This window comes from Gymnodraco acuticeps, unplaced genomic scaffold (genome assembly GCF_902827175.1).
Source record: "Gymnodraco acuticeps unplaced genomic scaffold, fGymAcu1.1, whole genome shotgun sequence".
NCBI classification, from domain to species: domain Eukaryota; kingdom Metazoa; phylum Chordata; class Actinopteri; order Perciformes; family Bathydraconidae; genus Gymnodraco; species Gymnodraco acuticeps.
Window position 1 is genome coordinate 3,502,070 of NW_022990441.1, and position 17,146 is coordinate 3,519,215.

At 40.9% G+C, this 17,146-nt stretch overlaps 1 protein-coding gene across 4 annotated transcripts in view; it reads right to left on the reverse strand.

Annotated features, from left to right (window-relative positions):
* grik4 (glutamate receptor, ionotropic, kainate 4) overlaps nucleotides 1-17,146 on the reverse strand; it is a 329,869-nt gene that overhangs the window by 112,759 nt on the left and 199,964 nt on the right. For all 4 annotated transcript variants that reach the window (XM_034225443.1, XM_034225444.1, XM_034225442.1 and 1 more), the window contains 2 exons: nucleotides 16,371-16,535; nucleotides 12,123-12,220 (listed from right to left, as the gene is read on the reverse strand). In XM_034225443.1, coding sequence (XP_034081334.1) covers nucleotides 12,123-12,220; nucleotides 16,371-16,535 — 263 coding nt within the window. The remainder of the gene's footprint in view (nucleotides 1-12,122; nucleotides 12,221-16,370; nucleotides 16,536-17,146) is intronic.

The window sequence follows — 17,146 nt, forward strand, 5'->3', positions numbered from 1 at the left end:
GGGCTAACAGCATTATTGTAATGAAAAGAGCAATGAAAGACTAATTTGTATTACATTTCATGTCTTTACATGTATTTTTTGAGTGGGGCATCTGTGAGTGTCAGCTCTGCTTAATCAATGGCGTGTCACTTGCTGACAAAACATATTGCTTTTGGCTAGAAAGCGTTTGACTTTACATATAGTGGTTTTAAAGCCCAATTACAGAGCAGAGCTGAACCATAAGCTTACCCCCAGAGCAGAACAAGACAGACACAGCAGAACTAATACCAGAACGCACTCAGATGTAGAGATTCAGCACGAGAATGATGGAGGGTGATTAAGAAGAGGGGGTGAGAGCGGCAACAGGCTTCTATATATTATTTTATTTAGTTTTCTTAACAGTGGCAGATCTTGAACTGGTAGACATCTATAGCTGGTGTCTGAGAAAAAAGTTGGTGAGGGTAAATGTCAGGGATGAGACATGTGGAGGAGGTGGAATGAGAAAAATAAGCAACAAGAAGAGACAGTAGAGAAAACGTAAGAAAGAGGTGAGATTGAGGACAAAGACAGCTAAGAGAACTGGGGCTTGTGGGGCAGTAGTAGCAGATATCACAGGAGGGACAAAGGCAGAGAGGTGAACATTGGTTAAAACTGCAGGTAAGCTGAAAAGAAAGAAGACAACTATATGAGAAAGAGGAGAAGGTGATAATGCAATCAACAAAGGAAAGAGGTGTTTCTGATATCGACTGAAGATTAAAGGTTGTTAAGGTGGTGTATTAGAAAAGAAGAGGCTTGGTATCATGAGAATCATCAGGCAACGGACCCAATGTTCTTGTGTTTGTCAAATGTTATAACATTTTTGAAAAAATTATCAACCAAAAAACAACCAAATATAATCAATACATATTTCTGGTAATGTAGTCATTTAAAAAAAAAAAAAAAGGATCTGCAGGTTAAATTACTTCAAGGCTTTGACACTACAAGCTAGTTAGCAACTATTGTGTACTTTAAACATTGGGATGAAAAATAGCTATTACATTTGCGGAAACAGCAATTAACAGTTTGACTAATAAAACGAAATGACAAAGTACACTCTTTTTTCTGAGCTAAGTCACAGAGGCTCATTTGTTGTTAGTACATACATCACCACCAGCCATTACATAACCTAAGATCAATACTTCTCTAAGACAACTGAGCCAACTAAATATAAGTGGACCTTCAGCTGAGATGTCCTAGAAAAGACAACTTAAACTTAACTAATGTGCCTTTAAAGAAAAGAGGAATAGTTTTGGCGAAAACTAAAAAGGTACCATGGGGTACAGGAATCCGTTTTGGTTTCAAGACCCTGGTTCACGATACCAAAAAAGTCCTAGAAAGACAAGGTAAACTTAACTATGTGCATTCAAAAATAAAAAAGAGGAATAGTTTCGGCGAAAACTAAAAGGTTTGGGGTCAGATTATCATTTTCCAAAGGGGGGTTCGTTCAGATGTGTGTATCTCACATTGCACTGTAACTGTAATTCATGTATCTTTGCTTTTAAATGAGTGTTTTTAGATATCATTTTATAATATGTTTCTTAATGATATTAATGTCCTTCATTTTTGTAAAGCACTTTGAATTGCCTTGTGTTGAAATGTGCGATATAAATAAACTTGCCTTGCCTTGAGATTGGTTTTCTCCTAGGAGTGACTTTGCTTAAGCACTTTATTCATAAAAGACTCCGTCCTAGCAATCTGTGTGATGCATACAGGTAAACACAGCGCCAGGCGCTAATAATGGCTAATGCTGCTTATTTCACACACATCAGCTTTATCTCTAATTGCTTGAGATTGCATTGCCTCAAGCACAATTAAGCTTCTCTTAAGCTGATCAAACTTTAAACACAATCATTCCGATCATTAAAAGATCATGAAAACTACATTATGCATGTGTAACAGTGAAGTGTGGCTAATGACATTATAAACTAATCTGAAATCAAAGGATTATTTATTTGTTATATATTTTCATCACATAAATAATTGCTGTGTTTTACTCTGGCAGTTTATTATACCATGAAAAATACACATCAATGTATCACCAATTATCGATACAACATCATGTATTATGTTTTTGCTATCTTGACGCTCAAATCAGTTGATCCAAACAGGCAGATTTGTTATCATAAAAGGAAAAAAATATGGCTATCAATGTACAAATAAATGCTTTTTAAATGTACTGTACTTATAGTGCTTTATAAGGTATTTTCGACGACTCAAAGTACTTTTACATACTATGAGTCATTCACCCATTCACGACTCATTCATACAGAATGAGTGCCACTTGCTCTAGGGAAGCTAACATTCATACACATTCACACACCGTGGGCCATGCCCTCGGGAGCAACTCAGGGTTAAGTATCTTGCCCAAGGACACATCAACATGATGACTGCACGGGCTGGGATTGAACCCACAACCTTCTGTTTAACAGACGACTGCACTCCCTCACAGTACACAAGTCACCCTTTGTGTACTTTGTAAGGGGTATTACGGAGCATGTGAAATATTTGGTTGATACTGAGGCCCCATGTGTGAGAACAAAGCTGAGCAGAAGTTGGCTGCTCACCAACAGGAGATTGTTGTGACCGACTGTGTTGCAGCGGCTGGCAGGGAGACGGTCTAAAGTGAGCGTGCATGCTACTGCGTAAATGGTGAGTGAATTCACTGGTTCGACTACCTGGCTTTTACATTCACAAAAAGTAATTCCACAGCTCGCCAACTGTAGCACTGAGCTGCTGGACAACTAACAATCTGGAGACCTCAACACACACTGCAAACACAGCAGGCATCAGAACATGTGAATGTGAAGTTAATGACTACACAATCAGATCTATGGCGAATGCTCAATGAATGAGCTTATTAATGAGGACACAAATGAAGCAGTGGCCTGGAAAAATCGTTCTTTCTGAAAGCATGAAGAAAGGTTTACCAAGTTGTTAAGTACTATCCATTCACGAGCAATCAACTGTGTCTCAGCTTTTTCGGCTGGCTCTATTCAACAATTGCTTCGGTCCGACCATGTGGAGGAATCCTACAGAGTTAATTTGCCTTCTAATAAAGTAATACAGAGAAAGACGCTTGGCTCCAAACTATCTTTAATTGAAACCGAGGACTCAGAAAGGAAAGTTTAAAATGATGAATTTTTACTAGAACTGGATGATTTTTTTCAGCGTTACCTCAAACACCAATGCACACGATGAAGCAAACCACTCTATCAGAGTAGACAGGAAAGAAAGAGCCGGAAAATTAGATAATGAGAATGTTTGAGACAGAGTGAGGGAGAAAGGATAATGCAGAACACCTGCACATAAATGACACCTAATCAGTGTTGTGCTAGTTACTGAAAACCAGTAACTAGTTACCATTACTAGTTACTTCATTTCAAAAGTAACTCAGTTACTTTGCTAGTTACTTACACCAACAAGTAATGCGTTACTGTGAAAAGTAACGTTTTTGTTACTTGACAAAAGGGGTCCCATTAATGCCCTTATAGCCTTCATTTCAGTACTGTTATTGCATTGGAGAATAATACAATCTGTTGATCAACTTGACATGCATTATATGCAATCTGGATTGCATCGATATTAGCTGGCTTTCTATTTTTGTATATTCTTTCTCCAGGTAGTTGGAAAAAGTTTTCCGTCCCATATGCCGTGTGCCGCCCGGACATGGTATCATGCTAACTAGCTCCCTGAAAGCGGGTGACTCCACTGTAGCAATAGCCTGCATGTGTTCTACAACATACCGTGCAATGGCTTTATCGACTTTTCCCTGGCTAGCAGTCCCTTGGTTAAAATCCAGCCGCTGTTGCTTAGGTGGAGTGGCGTCGGCTGAGTCTCTGTGGTCTTAGCTACTAGCTTCGTCCCAGCATGTTGTTTTTGCAGATGTTTTAAGAGATTTGAATGACTGGTTTGGTCAGTAGATAAGATCTTTGACCCGCCAAGACACAACTTACATTTAACTAAAACGTTCTTTTCTTTGTGCTCGACAAAAGTGAAATAGTGAGAATATCTCCAGGTGGAGAAACTAGACTTGAGCTCCGCCGCCGCCATGATAGTCTTGTTAGTAAACAACACAAACACGCCCACAGCCCGTCTCCGCATGTGACACAGGAAGTATCTTAGTACATTTACTCAAGTACTTAAGTACAGTTCTCATCTCTGTTCGCCTGGCTGTTGACTATATAAAAAAAACTAACGGAGTAACGCACCATGTAGTAATGGTAACTGAGTTACTGAATTGAAAAAGTAATGCGTCAGAGTACTAGTTACTGCCAAAAATTACGGCGTTACAGTAACGCGTTACTTTGTACCGTGTTAGTCCCAACACTGCACCTAATGCAGTCAAGTCATTTCCTGATTATTTCAAAAATATTCTTTGTGGTTGTATAAGAGTAAGTCGGAATTGCATTTGTGTTTTTGTGTGAATGCATCTGTGTGTGGTTGTGTGTGTGTGTCTGTGTGTGTATGAAATGAAAGCACAAATCTCTTATTATTGCCATCTCTAGAGCTTGAGCTACACCACTGACCTCCAACCTCAATCCAGTGGGCTCTTTGTTTGCCCATCAGACCTCAGACTCACCTCTGAATCCAACCCGAACACCATCCATCCAAAATGCAGTAGCGTGATCTCTCTTTACTTCTGCGACCAAATGGCTTTGAGAGCCTAAAGCAACCCCAGGACAGCAGACTGTATATTAATATGCATGACCACTTCTGACACATATTTGAATCATTGAGCTATGTGTTTCTTTAGTAGACACAGGTTTAATACACATTTCATTCGTACGGTACAGGAGAGGAAGTCATAGGTAAAAAGTAGTAAGAGCATTTAAACTGAGCTAAAGCAGGGGCATACAAATTGAATTTAGATAAAATATTTGAAAAATGAAAATGCAATCACTGACATTTACTCGATTTAGTTGAAAAGCTTATTATGGTTCATGGCAAAATGACCTTTGGATGAAAATAACAAGATTGGGATTGTAAATGGAGCCTTGGGAAGATTTGAATAGGGGATACAAAGTCTTTGGCCTTTTCCCTGTCATATATAAATCACCACTTTTAAATAAGAATCACATTTGTTCATTTTAAGGGTCACAGGAAAAGCAACAGCAAGAATAACTGCACTATTCTATACAAGCTATTCTGGCAGCGGTCACTAGATAAAAAGAAGCAGGAGCCTCTCATCCAAATCTCCTGTAAATGTTTCTCAAGTCATTAGTCAATATTAATCTACCCTTCCTCCACACTCTGACCTCAAGGTTTGCTTGCCATGAAGCATAAGATGGAAAACAAACTACACACACACACACACACACACACACACACACACACACACACACACACACACACACACACACACACACACACACACACAGTCAAGCCCTTCTCTGCAGTCGCTGTTTTTCTATTAGTCACCATTAGTGTGAAACCCAGATGGGCTCAGTCCCACTCTGTCACCCGGTGGAAGTAGCCTCTGCAGCAGCAGTGCAACCCAGGGAGAGATGGATTGGGATTGGTAGATGATGTGCTGATCACATAGTGGAGTCTGTCAGCTGCAATATTGCTACAAGTGTCCCAGGCAACCAGCCATTTAAGTGCTAGCATATGTGGCCTTTAGGACTGCACAATGTTTCATTTTCTTTTATGTCATCACCACTGTGATGTTAACTTAAGCAAAACAGTCTGAGAAAGACAGCAATATTGCAGTTTTCAGTACGTAGAAAGAAAGTATTAGTACAATAATTCAAAAATGTAACCATTGATGTGTTTTTATTTTGATCTTTCACTAAATTAGTCCAATAAATGAATACTAGAAATAATGTCCTTTTTGTATTCAAGAAGTAGAAGCAGTATACTGAAAAGAGCTGAAACACAGAACTGAGTACAGATCAGAATATAATGGATATTCAACAACAGTATCACATATTTTCTTCATCATTGTGCAGGGTTAAATTCAAATTGATATACGGTGGGCAGAGCTCCTAAAGCTCAGGGTGACCTGTTTGTACACACACACACACACACACACACACACACACACACACACACACACACACACACACACACACACACACACACACACAAAGTAAAATCCCCTGTTGATATTATTAGGGATGTGAAAAATATTATGTATAATTCCATACTTTCTCAATTAATTCTTATGCGATAATGTTTACATGTACTACAGGCTCTCCTGGATCTAAGAGCACAGTTATTGTGAGTAATGCCTCATGAAAGTGCTGTACTGTTAGCCAGGGGCGGACTGGGACTAAAATGCAGCCCTGGAACCTGACCCAGTCCGGCCACATGAAATGTCAAATGTTAGAAATCCGCTGTTTATTATTTAAAGTTTTATGTCCGATTTGCTCCTTTTTTCATCTCAGTACACAGCTCCAGTTTGGGCATTGGCCTGTCATCAGATTTCATTTTTAGTTGCTGCTGTAGCGGAAGTTTAGTAAAATTATTTTTGTTGAAATACTCCACCCTCCATAATTGCACTTGCTTCAGTTGCTTGCTACTTTTTAAGGGCAGTGATGACAGTTACAGTACGAACTGAAGTTGATGCGATTTGGTTGGATTGTGAGGCATGACGTGAGCCTCATCTGATTGGTCAATCCCTCCATTTTTTTTCACCAAGGGAAGCCAATTTCGGCTGGCCTCCTCTCACAACAGAGTGCAATCTACTGTTTCACCATAACATCTAGAGGGGCGCTGTTTCACTCTTTGAAAAATACTCAATGAGAATGGGGGAGAGACGGGCCGGCAGCATAATTACCGAAACTAAACGAAGTGTTTTTATGTATTTATTAATATTATAACTACAATACAAAAAAACAGGGGAAGCCTGGCATCCCTTGGCCTCCAGGAGAAAACGCCACTGAGTTCAAGGGATAATTCTCACCCACCTCTTGCTCTTGCCCTGCACTTGTATGTGCCAGTTGAGCTGGTTCTTCCACCAGCTCAACTCTGTCCCTCATCATGAACGCAGGAGGCTGGCTGTATATCTGAACTCGCGCCCTCATCATTCTCTTCATCATCTTGCACTTGTTCTAAGCTGCTGCTGCTGATAGTGCTTGTAGCAGCGCTGCTGCCAAAAAGGTCTGTCAATTTGCGACATTTATATGCTTCACCTGCGAGTGACTTCATCTTTTTTTCTCTTGCCTTCTCGGCCCCACCTTTTTCTTTTCGTTTTCTTTGATTTTTAACCATGTTTTTTCATTCTCCCTGTCTGCGGTGGCGTCTAATCCCTTCTCTTCATGTGGCCGGTCTTTTTTCTTCTTCGTGTGTGATTATTTGACATAAAAACCACACAACTGCATTAGCGGCCGCTGTCGCCCTCTGTCGGCTGTCAGCGCAATTTAAATGATGACGTTAAACCTTTTTTTTTTTAAAGTGCCGGCCGTCAACGGCGCTTGACGACCGGCCGTTCTGTGGTTCTCCAGATTCTACAGATGGCCAGTCCGCCCCTGCTGTTAGCTATAACGCCCTCCTTCTAATTAATATAAGTTCATATGATAAGGATCATTACCCAGTCAACCCTTTCAGAGTGATCATGACAGGAACAATGTGACCTTCTCTGACACACACACACACACACCCACACACACACACACACACACACACACACACACACACACACACACACACACACACACACACACACACACACACACACACACACACACACACACACACACACACACACACACACACACACACACACACACACCAACTGACTTCACTGATTTGCACAGCTTGAGCCTGACATGGGGGACTTAATCAGTGAATTCAGCTAGTGTGATGTTCGGTTAGAATGAAAATTTGCACACTCTTGGCTTTAAATAGCAACCTGATGAGGACCATTGAGTTAAGACTGTCCGTTATTAATTAGACCCTCCAGAAAAACGCGATTCTGCAATCGCAGAATTTACCGCATAATCAGCAAAATGGCGCAGATTTTTAAAAGGCCGCATATTTATCAAAAGGCCGCATAATCCCCGCATTTTTCCACACAAAGTTGAGGGGGAAAAAAAGTTAACTCGTCTTGACCTGAAGTGATGATGATGACGACGCCACGTCATCAGCTCGCAAACCACAGAAGGTAAACAACACCGTAGAGTGAACGTGTGGAGCTAGGGTTGCCAACTTCCAGAAATGGAAAAACGGGACACATGCATGTCTTCGCGCGAAGATTTTCGGGTTTCTGGCGGATTTAGTTACTTTTTTTTGTTACTTTATTTCGGTTTAGTTTAGGGTTAGGTTAGGGTTATGTTATTTAATTATTTTGGGGGAGCCAGCCCCTAGGGTTCGAAAATGTTTTTGGGGGTCAAACCCCCCAAAAACAGACACAAGTCTTTTCTTTTTAGAAGGGCCAGGGCCCAGAACCACATCCTCTCTCTCTTCTCCTCTTTCATTATCACCTCCACCGGCAGCGCTCATTTTCCCGCACAACTGAACAGGCTGACATGCCACACACAAACAATGATGCTGCGCCCGCGAAAATCTAACACACACACACGTTCGAGCATTGTGCCTGCCCTGTCAACTGAGCGGTCCTAGCGCCCTTCGCATACAGCACACAGGCACGCAGCCAGACACACTGCATTGCGCGCAAACAGAAACATATTTTTTATTTTTCCCTTTACCGGGAATCCGGGACAAACAATGTCCCGTACGGGACACGCCCCTTTTGGCTCAAATACGGGACGTCCCGGCTAATACGGGACGGTTGGCAACCCTATGTGGAGCTCACACGAGAGAGAAAACACCAAGATGAAAAAATCTAATCCATCTCATTTATCGACCAACATTTCTGCTAAAGACCGGGCAAAGCAGTACCCCGATGTCTTGCTCGAAAGTGGGGGGAAACTATTCTGCACCCCGTGCAACTGTGTGTTGGAGCATAAGAGAACATCGATGGTGACGACCCACTTTGATTCATTCAAAGATTTGAAAATGCTTTCTGCTGCTGCGGACAAGAAAGCCAAACAACTCACGTTCACCGAGACATCAACCTCCAAAACCTTTTCGAGGGTTACAAGAAACGAGGTGAGAAGCCTACAAGATTGAAGCTGGTCAGATAACGAACGAGTAAATGAAAACAGAATGAGGCGGAGAAGTGTGTGTGATTAAAATAGCCCAATTTATTTTAACGTTAGTGGCAGGTTGTGTGTGAGAGAGAATAAATAAATAAGACAGCCCAATATTTATTTTTTCCGCATATTTCGCAACTTCCCGCAATTTCACCGCATAAAATCACATAAAACCCCGCATGTTTGATCGCATAATCAAGGATTTTTGCCCGCGTTTTTCTGGAGGGTCTAATTAATCCTGATCCTCAAGATACAAAACTACTACGACATCTGGTTTTCCAGACATTCATTTAACACCCGAATGACTTCCATGAAAACAGGCAGTGTGATGGTGACCACAACTGAGGACCATTGTGCCATGTGTTCTCCTCCTCTTTTACTGGAGGTGGCAGAAGAAGCAAGAGGTCCTCTGTGGCTGCCTTTTGAACTCAAGTTCTTCTTGATGTAGCTGTGAGGTGAGAAACGTGTTAAAGCACATCAAACTATGCATTTCCAACTGAATCATGTCAGAAAATAAACACCTTAAACCAACAGACAGTCTCTAACACTTTTCACAGAACCTGCAAAGATGACCCATATATGGACTAGCTTTCATGCTCAGCAATGTCGAGAACTTGCAGTTCTTTCCCCCCCTGACATATACCACTTTACAATGTATGATAGAGCAACAATTTAGCAATAATACATAAGTAAAGTTTCATTTCCATTTCACTTATACTTATATACTTATACTTACTAAAAAGTCTGAATTCAATATTCAACATAACATGGATTAAAGTGACTACAGTAAAAAGTTGCTGAACATGGAGTACAGCCCTCAAGACAACACTCATTGTGTCATCTATCTGAACAATTGTTATTAATGTCTTGATCTAAAAACGAATCGATAGTTGCAAGGAATAACATAAAGGAGTATTGATACATTTACAGAGCAGATGAAGATGCAACTGGCTTAATAAACACTCATTTCACATAATTATATAAACCTGTCAAGTTTTATGTATCAACACAGTTATTAGGATTTAAATGCCGCTAAAAACTGTTTAGACTACAGCATTGGTGAATTAATGTGCATGCGTGGGAAAGAACAAAGACTAATTGGACATGACAACAGCAGATCTTGTATTTTTCTATCTGTGACCAATGGAGAAGACAGGATGAGCCTTTATGTATTCTGGTCATCCAAATGTTGCACTATTCATTCAAAACACTCACCAATAATTGATATATAAAGATGCAATTTCTGCCAGTGTGGGGAAATTGTGAATCTTTAGGGCCAGTATCAACTCCGTAGGGTGTATGATGACTATACTGTGTCTATCTCTTCCAACCACCACTCTGAAATGTAATTTCTCCCTTTATGGGGTCTTTAATATTCATGCATTATCACAGTCAGCGTTTCAAAGCAGTCATCCCCGCAAGACAATGCCACCAGAGACTTCTAACAGCAGGGAGTCTTGGTGAGTCAACCACTACAACAGGCTGATGGCTCGTTAGAAAGAGGGGCTATACTCTACCAGAGGACATTATAGAGACTGGGGTGGTAATGGCATGTCTTCTAATAGTTATGCTGATCAAATCCACGCAGTTAAAAAGCTGGCTTCTCTGTGGACCAAATCCAATTATGGCAACACACTAGTGAAAACTGAATGATTGATGAACTGAAAGAAAACTGACATGTCGTTCTTAACATCTGCAGCAGTCAGTACACAGGAGATATTATAGAAAGCTACACTACTAATGTGTTTTAAAATGTAGTAATTGCAGCCACAATGGCAGTGAAACCGCTACAGATAAATCTTTACAGATGTGTAATTGATTATGATTACGTTTATGGTTTTGTATAACTCAAAGGCTCTTGACATCAGACAGTAAAACACCATGTCAGAGTTCAGACAAACCAATTAGCATCCAGCTGAGATCTGTACACATGTCCTCAGGCTCTGATATTAAATCCACTCAGGCATGGACTTTTTCTTCACAGTTCAGAAAATAAAATATGTCTGTTGACTCGTTTTATCAAAATAATCTATGATCTGTAAAATCATCTACAAAGTAAAACATTTAAACAGCAGATGCAGAGACAGCAGAAGTTGTTTGTTGTCAACCCTTTAGAGCAAAACAGCCAAACTTGTACTTGTATTTGTTTCTAAATACATCTCTAACTGAAGCTAGCAAGCCTCAGGGAGCTAAATTGCCAAAGCTAATGAGGGAGAATGGAGGAAGTCAAATGTCCGGCGATGCTTTGATCAGAACTCCACTGTAGAGTTCACTCGGTCAACTCTTGTTTGAAAAGTTTATAAACAGCAGCATTTAGTTAGAATATGGCGTATAGGCTCTAGCCTCATCACTCCCTGCACACATATTTACAAAGAATATTAAAGAGTGATGATTGAAGATGTGGCCTGCTGGGCCAGATGTTGGTCCTGCCAGATTTAAGGAGAATCAAATCAAGTTTTATTTATATAGCACATTTATAAACGATTTTTGGTCGAGCCAAAGTGCTGTACATATAATAAAAATAGCCTACATTAGAGACACTTTACAGCAAATACAACAGCACAGATTGTTCAGAATATCAGTATGAGAAAAACGACACTCACATCGTACAAGGAAAAACTTCCAGAGAAAACCCACAGTTTAAGGGGAAAAAATGGGAGAAACCTCAGGGAGAGCAACAGAGGTGGGATCCCTCTCCCAGGACGGACAGACGTGCAATAGATGCCGTGTGTAAATCGAAGAGATAATACATTTTACAGCATATAGACCAAATGTTAGGAAATGAATGTGTTTGAAGATCCGGCTTTGCTCATTTTATGACACCTTTGATGTATTTCATCATTTTCATAAAAAACGTGGGTGTGACTCCCCCCACAGTATCCTACTGTACAAAAAACAAACTGGCACTAATGAGCGTCATTGTTCCAAGCTCTGTATTTCTGGTTTCCCTGTGAGCAAGCTGCCTAGCAGTATCCGGCGGCAGCAGGCCAGTTGTGTGCATGAACTCACCTCTTTCTCTCCACAGATATTGCTGATGATGGAGTTGGAGGCCGGGCTGGCAGAGGGACCGAGGACTGCTACCACCCCTTTCGACATAATCTGGCACACTAAAGGGAACACAGAGAAGATGAAAGGGAAAATGAGGATTGATTTGTGAAAGGACGGTGTCGGTGAGAGAGGTAGTAGCTAGTTGGTCAGGCAACCAGGAAAGTAAAGTACAGCCTTTCTTGAAGAGTCTACGTCATTATAAAAAGGCCCTCTTCAGTCAGATGTTAATGGATGCACATGCTGACTATCTCAACCTCTAAACGGATAGCAGCCTGAGCCAGCGCTTCTACTGTCTCAAGGGAGCCTGAACCTACATGTATTAATGAAACCTGCACAAGGCCAAATGCATTTCTCCATGTTTAATAAGCCTAACGTGATGGGCATACAGAAAAATCATATATACCCTGCCCATTAGAGTTGAATAGCTTGTGGGAGGAACTGATATTCACATATGTAATAGGCTTTCACAAATGGAGATGGAAAGATAGAGAAATGGGAAGAGACTCAGACAGATAAATACATTGACAGACAGTGGCAGAGCGACAGAAACAGTGACAAGCAGCAATATATTGAGGCATAAAACATAACATCTGGTATTTAAAAGTGTACACATGAATGCCATAATATCCCCAACATGACATACAGACAGACTTATCTTGTTTTCCACATTCACGAAGGACTGCTTTAAAGGCTTTACCTTTGGGGACGAAAACCTTTCAGGAACATTTCAATGTGAATTTGACTCAGGATATATGATTTAATTTCGCCACCCTAAAAAACAGAACCCCATTTCTTGTGAGTTTATAATCCCTGGACTTTAATTAAACAGCTACAGTCAATGATGTGAGGCAGACACAAGTACAGACCCTACGTAGCCAACTGTTAATGTGCGGGCGTGTGCGCACAAAGGAAGTGTGTGAGATGATGATTTGGTGTGGGTTATTTGGGCAAATGCAGAGCATTAAGCAGTGGAAGAGGCAGGGGGGACAGTTTTTGAGTCTGTGTGGTGAATCCAGAGGCAGTGAGTCGAATGATTAATAAGTAATCCCTTACTTACCCATGGGGCCTGTGAGACATGAACACACTGACACCGTACATAAACACACATATACACTTGTATGTACACATTTACAGTACATGCACATACACACATTTTCACCTGTCTGCATGGCTTCACCAAATTATAAACTTGAATGATTTGACTGCCAGCCAACAAAATGCTGGCTTGTCTGACACGCCGTCTCACTGCACAGCCGGCATCGTGTGTATGTGTGAGAGAGATAATGTGCACAAAAAAGTGTGTGTCAAGACTCCACCTTCTAGCAAAAGTTTGTTGCACTCCCTGGACATTTATGTCAGTGTCTATTAGCGCTGTGAAAAGTACTAGGGTGTTCACCGCGGTCAAATTATGGTCAGGAGGTCTAGGGGTTGGCCTGAAGTCCATTTTCTCCGCTTGGTATTGATTTCCCCTGATCAATACAAGCTATTGGAACCTTGGAATGATTAGAGGGCTGTAATGAGTTTGACTTGTAAAAGGCTCGTCAATGTAGCTGATTACAAGAGGACGGAGGATGGACAATCAAAAAGAACAAACACACAAGAGCAGATCCACAAATACAAAAAGACTGACGCACAACAAGCCTGTTTACACTCTTAACACGCTAACACTGCAGCTACATGTTTCCAGCTGCAGCTCATGGTGCTTGTAAGTTTCCTTTCAGATCTTAAAGGTTTAAGATTTATTGGGATAAAAAGGTTCTCAGTAGGCCATCAATGTCCTCAGGAGCACACAAGGCAGCACTAAAGCAAACATTTGTGTTTGTCACGTGGCTATTAGGGGTGTAACGGTTCACATAAGTCACGGTTCGGTTCGTACCTCGGTTCGGGGGTCACGGTTCGGTACAACAAGAAAAAGCAAAAAAAAGTCCCAAATGCATAATTCCAGATTTGTTGTTATTTATGTTTGAACAGTAGTGCAAGTTTCAGTTTAAAAATAAAGAATTCTAACATTTTGAATAATTAACTGTATTAAACAGTTAAAAACAAACCACACACACTCAGATGGCCATATTATCTATAATGGCTGATGTCAAACAAAAAGTTTTCATCAAGCTGTAAAACTAAAAATAATGTCTTGAAAATATTACATCCTAAATAATAAGAACGTGTTTCAAGAGCGCAAAGTCGTTGAAAAACATATGCCAAAAGCTTCCGTTATTTATTTTGGTCTCTCGGCTTTCATGTCTATTGGCTTCTTAAAGACAGCGGGGATCAGCTGTTGAACTGCTGTTGTCTTTTGTCGGGCTCCGGTGATTGGCAAATCTGGCTGATGCCTTCTGATATGATTTAGCATGTTTGCCGTGTGTTACCATTAGCATAGCGCACCACTGTAGAACAACGGCGACACACCGTCCTCGTCCGATCCACCACTCGTACACTCCATCGTTATTGTAGTCCACAGGGAACCCGAAATGTTCCCACACAGCTGATTTAAAAGAAGCAGGTGGGTTCTAGCTCCTGTGTGTTATCTGAAATCGCCATACTAACTTTTCTTCTTCTTGTATTTTGTTCGTTTTGTTGTTGTGTTTCTTCTTGTTCTTCATTTGTTGTTTAAGGGCGGCTGGCAAACAGCTTTTAGGCGCAACACCGCCCCCTGGATTATATATAGTGTAGTGGATACTGCCCTGAATGACAGACTTTTTTCCCACTCGTAAAAAAAGGCGTATTCGTCGTGTGACTGCGTGTGCCGAACCGTGACGTCCGAACCGTGACGGTACGGGACGAATACGGATACCGTTACACCCCTAGTGGCTATGTGCAATATATACACACACACACACACACACAGAATGAAGCATGCGTACACACTTGAAAAATACACATGAGGAAAAGATAAATGAACATGTCTTTTTATGAATACAGCTGAAGCCCTTGGTTTTTTAAAGTGGAAATGTGTTGTATTGAAAATCAATCCCCCCTCTTGTCATAGCATTTTTTTATTGGATGCTTTCTGCAGACCCGTGCTCCTCTGTATTGATCTTGGGTTGTTTTCATTTCAAATGTAAAAAAATTATTTATAAACACTGATGTGTGAGGCAGCAAGTCACAGCCCTGAAACTGATTTGTTTGGGTAGCTGTGAAGTGGAAGCTTTGATCCAATTGATAACAAATACTTTAGCTTGTTTTAATGAAGCGAGACGCGAGGCGTTGCATAGCGCCGGACAGGAAGTGGACCGGTCAGAGCATCCAGTCAATCCCCAAAATAAACACATTTTGCAGACCCAGACCCTAGAAATGCCAGCGTTCTCCTCCGGTTTACAGGCACTGTGTAAATTATATATAGGCTATAGAATAATTATGATGATGAATGCATTTTTCTTTTACCACTAAAATACAGCAACACATCTTTAATTCATGTTGTTTATAACTGGACTATTACAATTATTATTAACTTTGTCTGTACAAAGTAGCCTGTCCAGGAAACATGCCCAAATCAACAAAAACTGCGAGCCGGCACGCAAGACGCTCCGCTTCTGAAACGCGCCCGGTGGGGTTTGACGCTGTAGGAGGTCGGAACAAAACCGCGGCGCAGACGGACCCGGTGGAATCCTGGGGTCAGTGAAGCATTTGTCCCATTTGTTTCTGGAAATCTCTTTATTGCCCATTTTCTTTCAAAGTCGCTAAGCCCTTCTGTCCATCTCTTTTGATAGATTACGTTTGTAGATCAATCCATTTTTTACCTTACACTCCTTTCTACAGAAAATGTTGTTTTGATTGGACCTGTCACTGGAGAGAGAACGTTGCAATTATATAAGAGCAAAAAACAAAACAAAAAAACATAAACACACCGTTTGACTTCTGCTGCTTTTAAAATATGACAGCTCATTTTGCTTTTCTGCTCTACCACCGACTGGCATCCTTTTTCAATAAATTGCTTGCCTGGGTTTGACCGAAGTATTGTTGAACCAGACAGACTTATCTCTGTGTACTTGGGGGAGGCGTGTGATGGACAGAGTGAAAAGAAGAAAGTAGTGTGAATTGAAATGACAGGCTTGCTGTCTCCACACACACACACACACACACACACACACACACACACACACACACACACACACACACACACACACACAGTACAGTTTATTGACCAACAGACTCAAACACACATCAACACTTTCTTTTCACACCACAAAGCCGCTTTGTTCTACTTACTTGTTTCCCCCATCTCATATTCACTGTCTCTCAGCAGTTCAAAGATGTCCACCTCCAGCTTGCCGGTGGTGGAGCGGTTAGTGCTCCTGTTGATGGTTTCTTTGGCCAGTGTTATGGCCAAACGCTCTCCTCTACTGCACTCCATAGGGTCATCAAGAATGGCAGCTAAAACCAACCAAAAAGAAGGAGACAACCAAGGGGGGTTAGTGAAAAATAAATCATCCACTTTGGTAACTGGGTGAAAAACAGGGTGGTCCATGTGACAAATGAGTATCCTGTCTAAGAAACTGTGAGAACAGGTATTTTATTAAACTCCTTTGTTTTCTTTCACATCTACAATAAAAGTGCAATTCACTTAAAGCTGGTCCTAAGGTGTATGGATTTATTAGCACTAATACTTTTGGCCTTTTGAGCACATTGCCTTCCATTTTGTGTGGAGTGCCTACCATGTCAGGCTTTGCTCTTAATAAATCCTTACACTTTGGGAGCCACTCTTATGGAGTAGAATCTACTGTTGTTCTGAAAGGATGAGTGCTATTTAATGTAAATGTCTGATCTGTATGACACAAGCTTGCAAGCCTAAAAGCATTAAAATGTTAAAAACACTGCTAAAATATGCATTCATAAAACACTGTTTACTGCAGCAAATGCATTAAACACTGTTTTAGTGTTAAGCTTTCAAAAAGGCACAGTGGAGAGTTATAACTTCTGTCTGCAGCAGCTTTATAGACATACATTGTTCAAATATATTACAAAATGAAAACTGAAGCACTAAA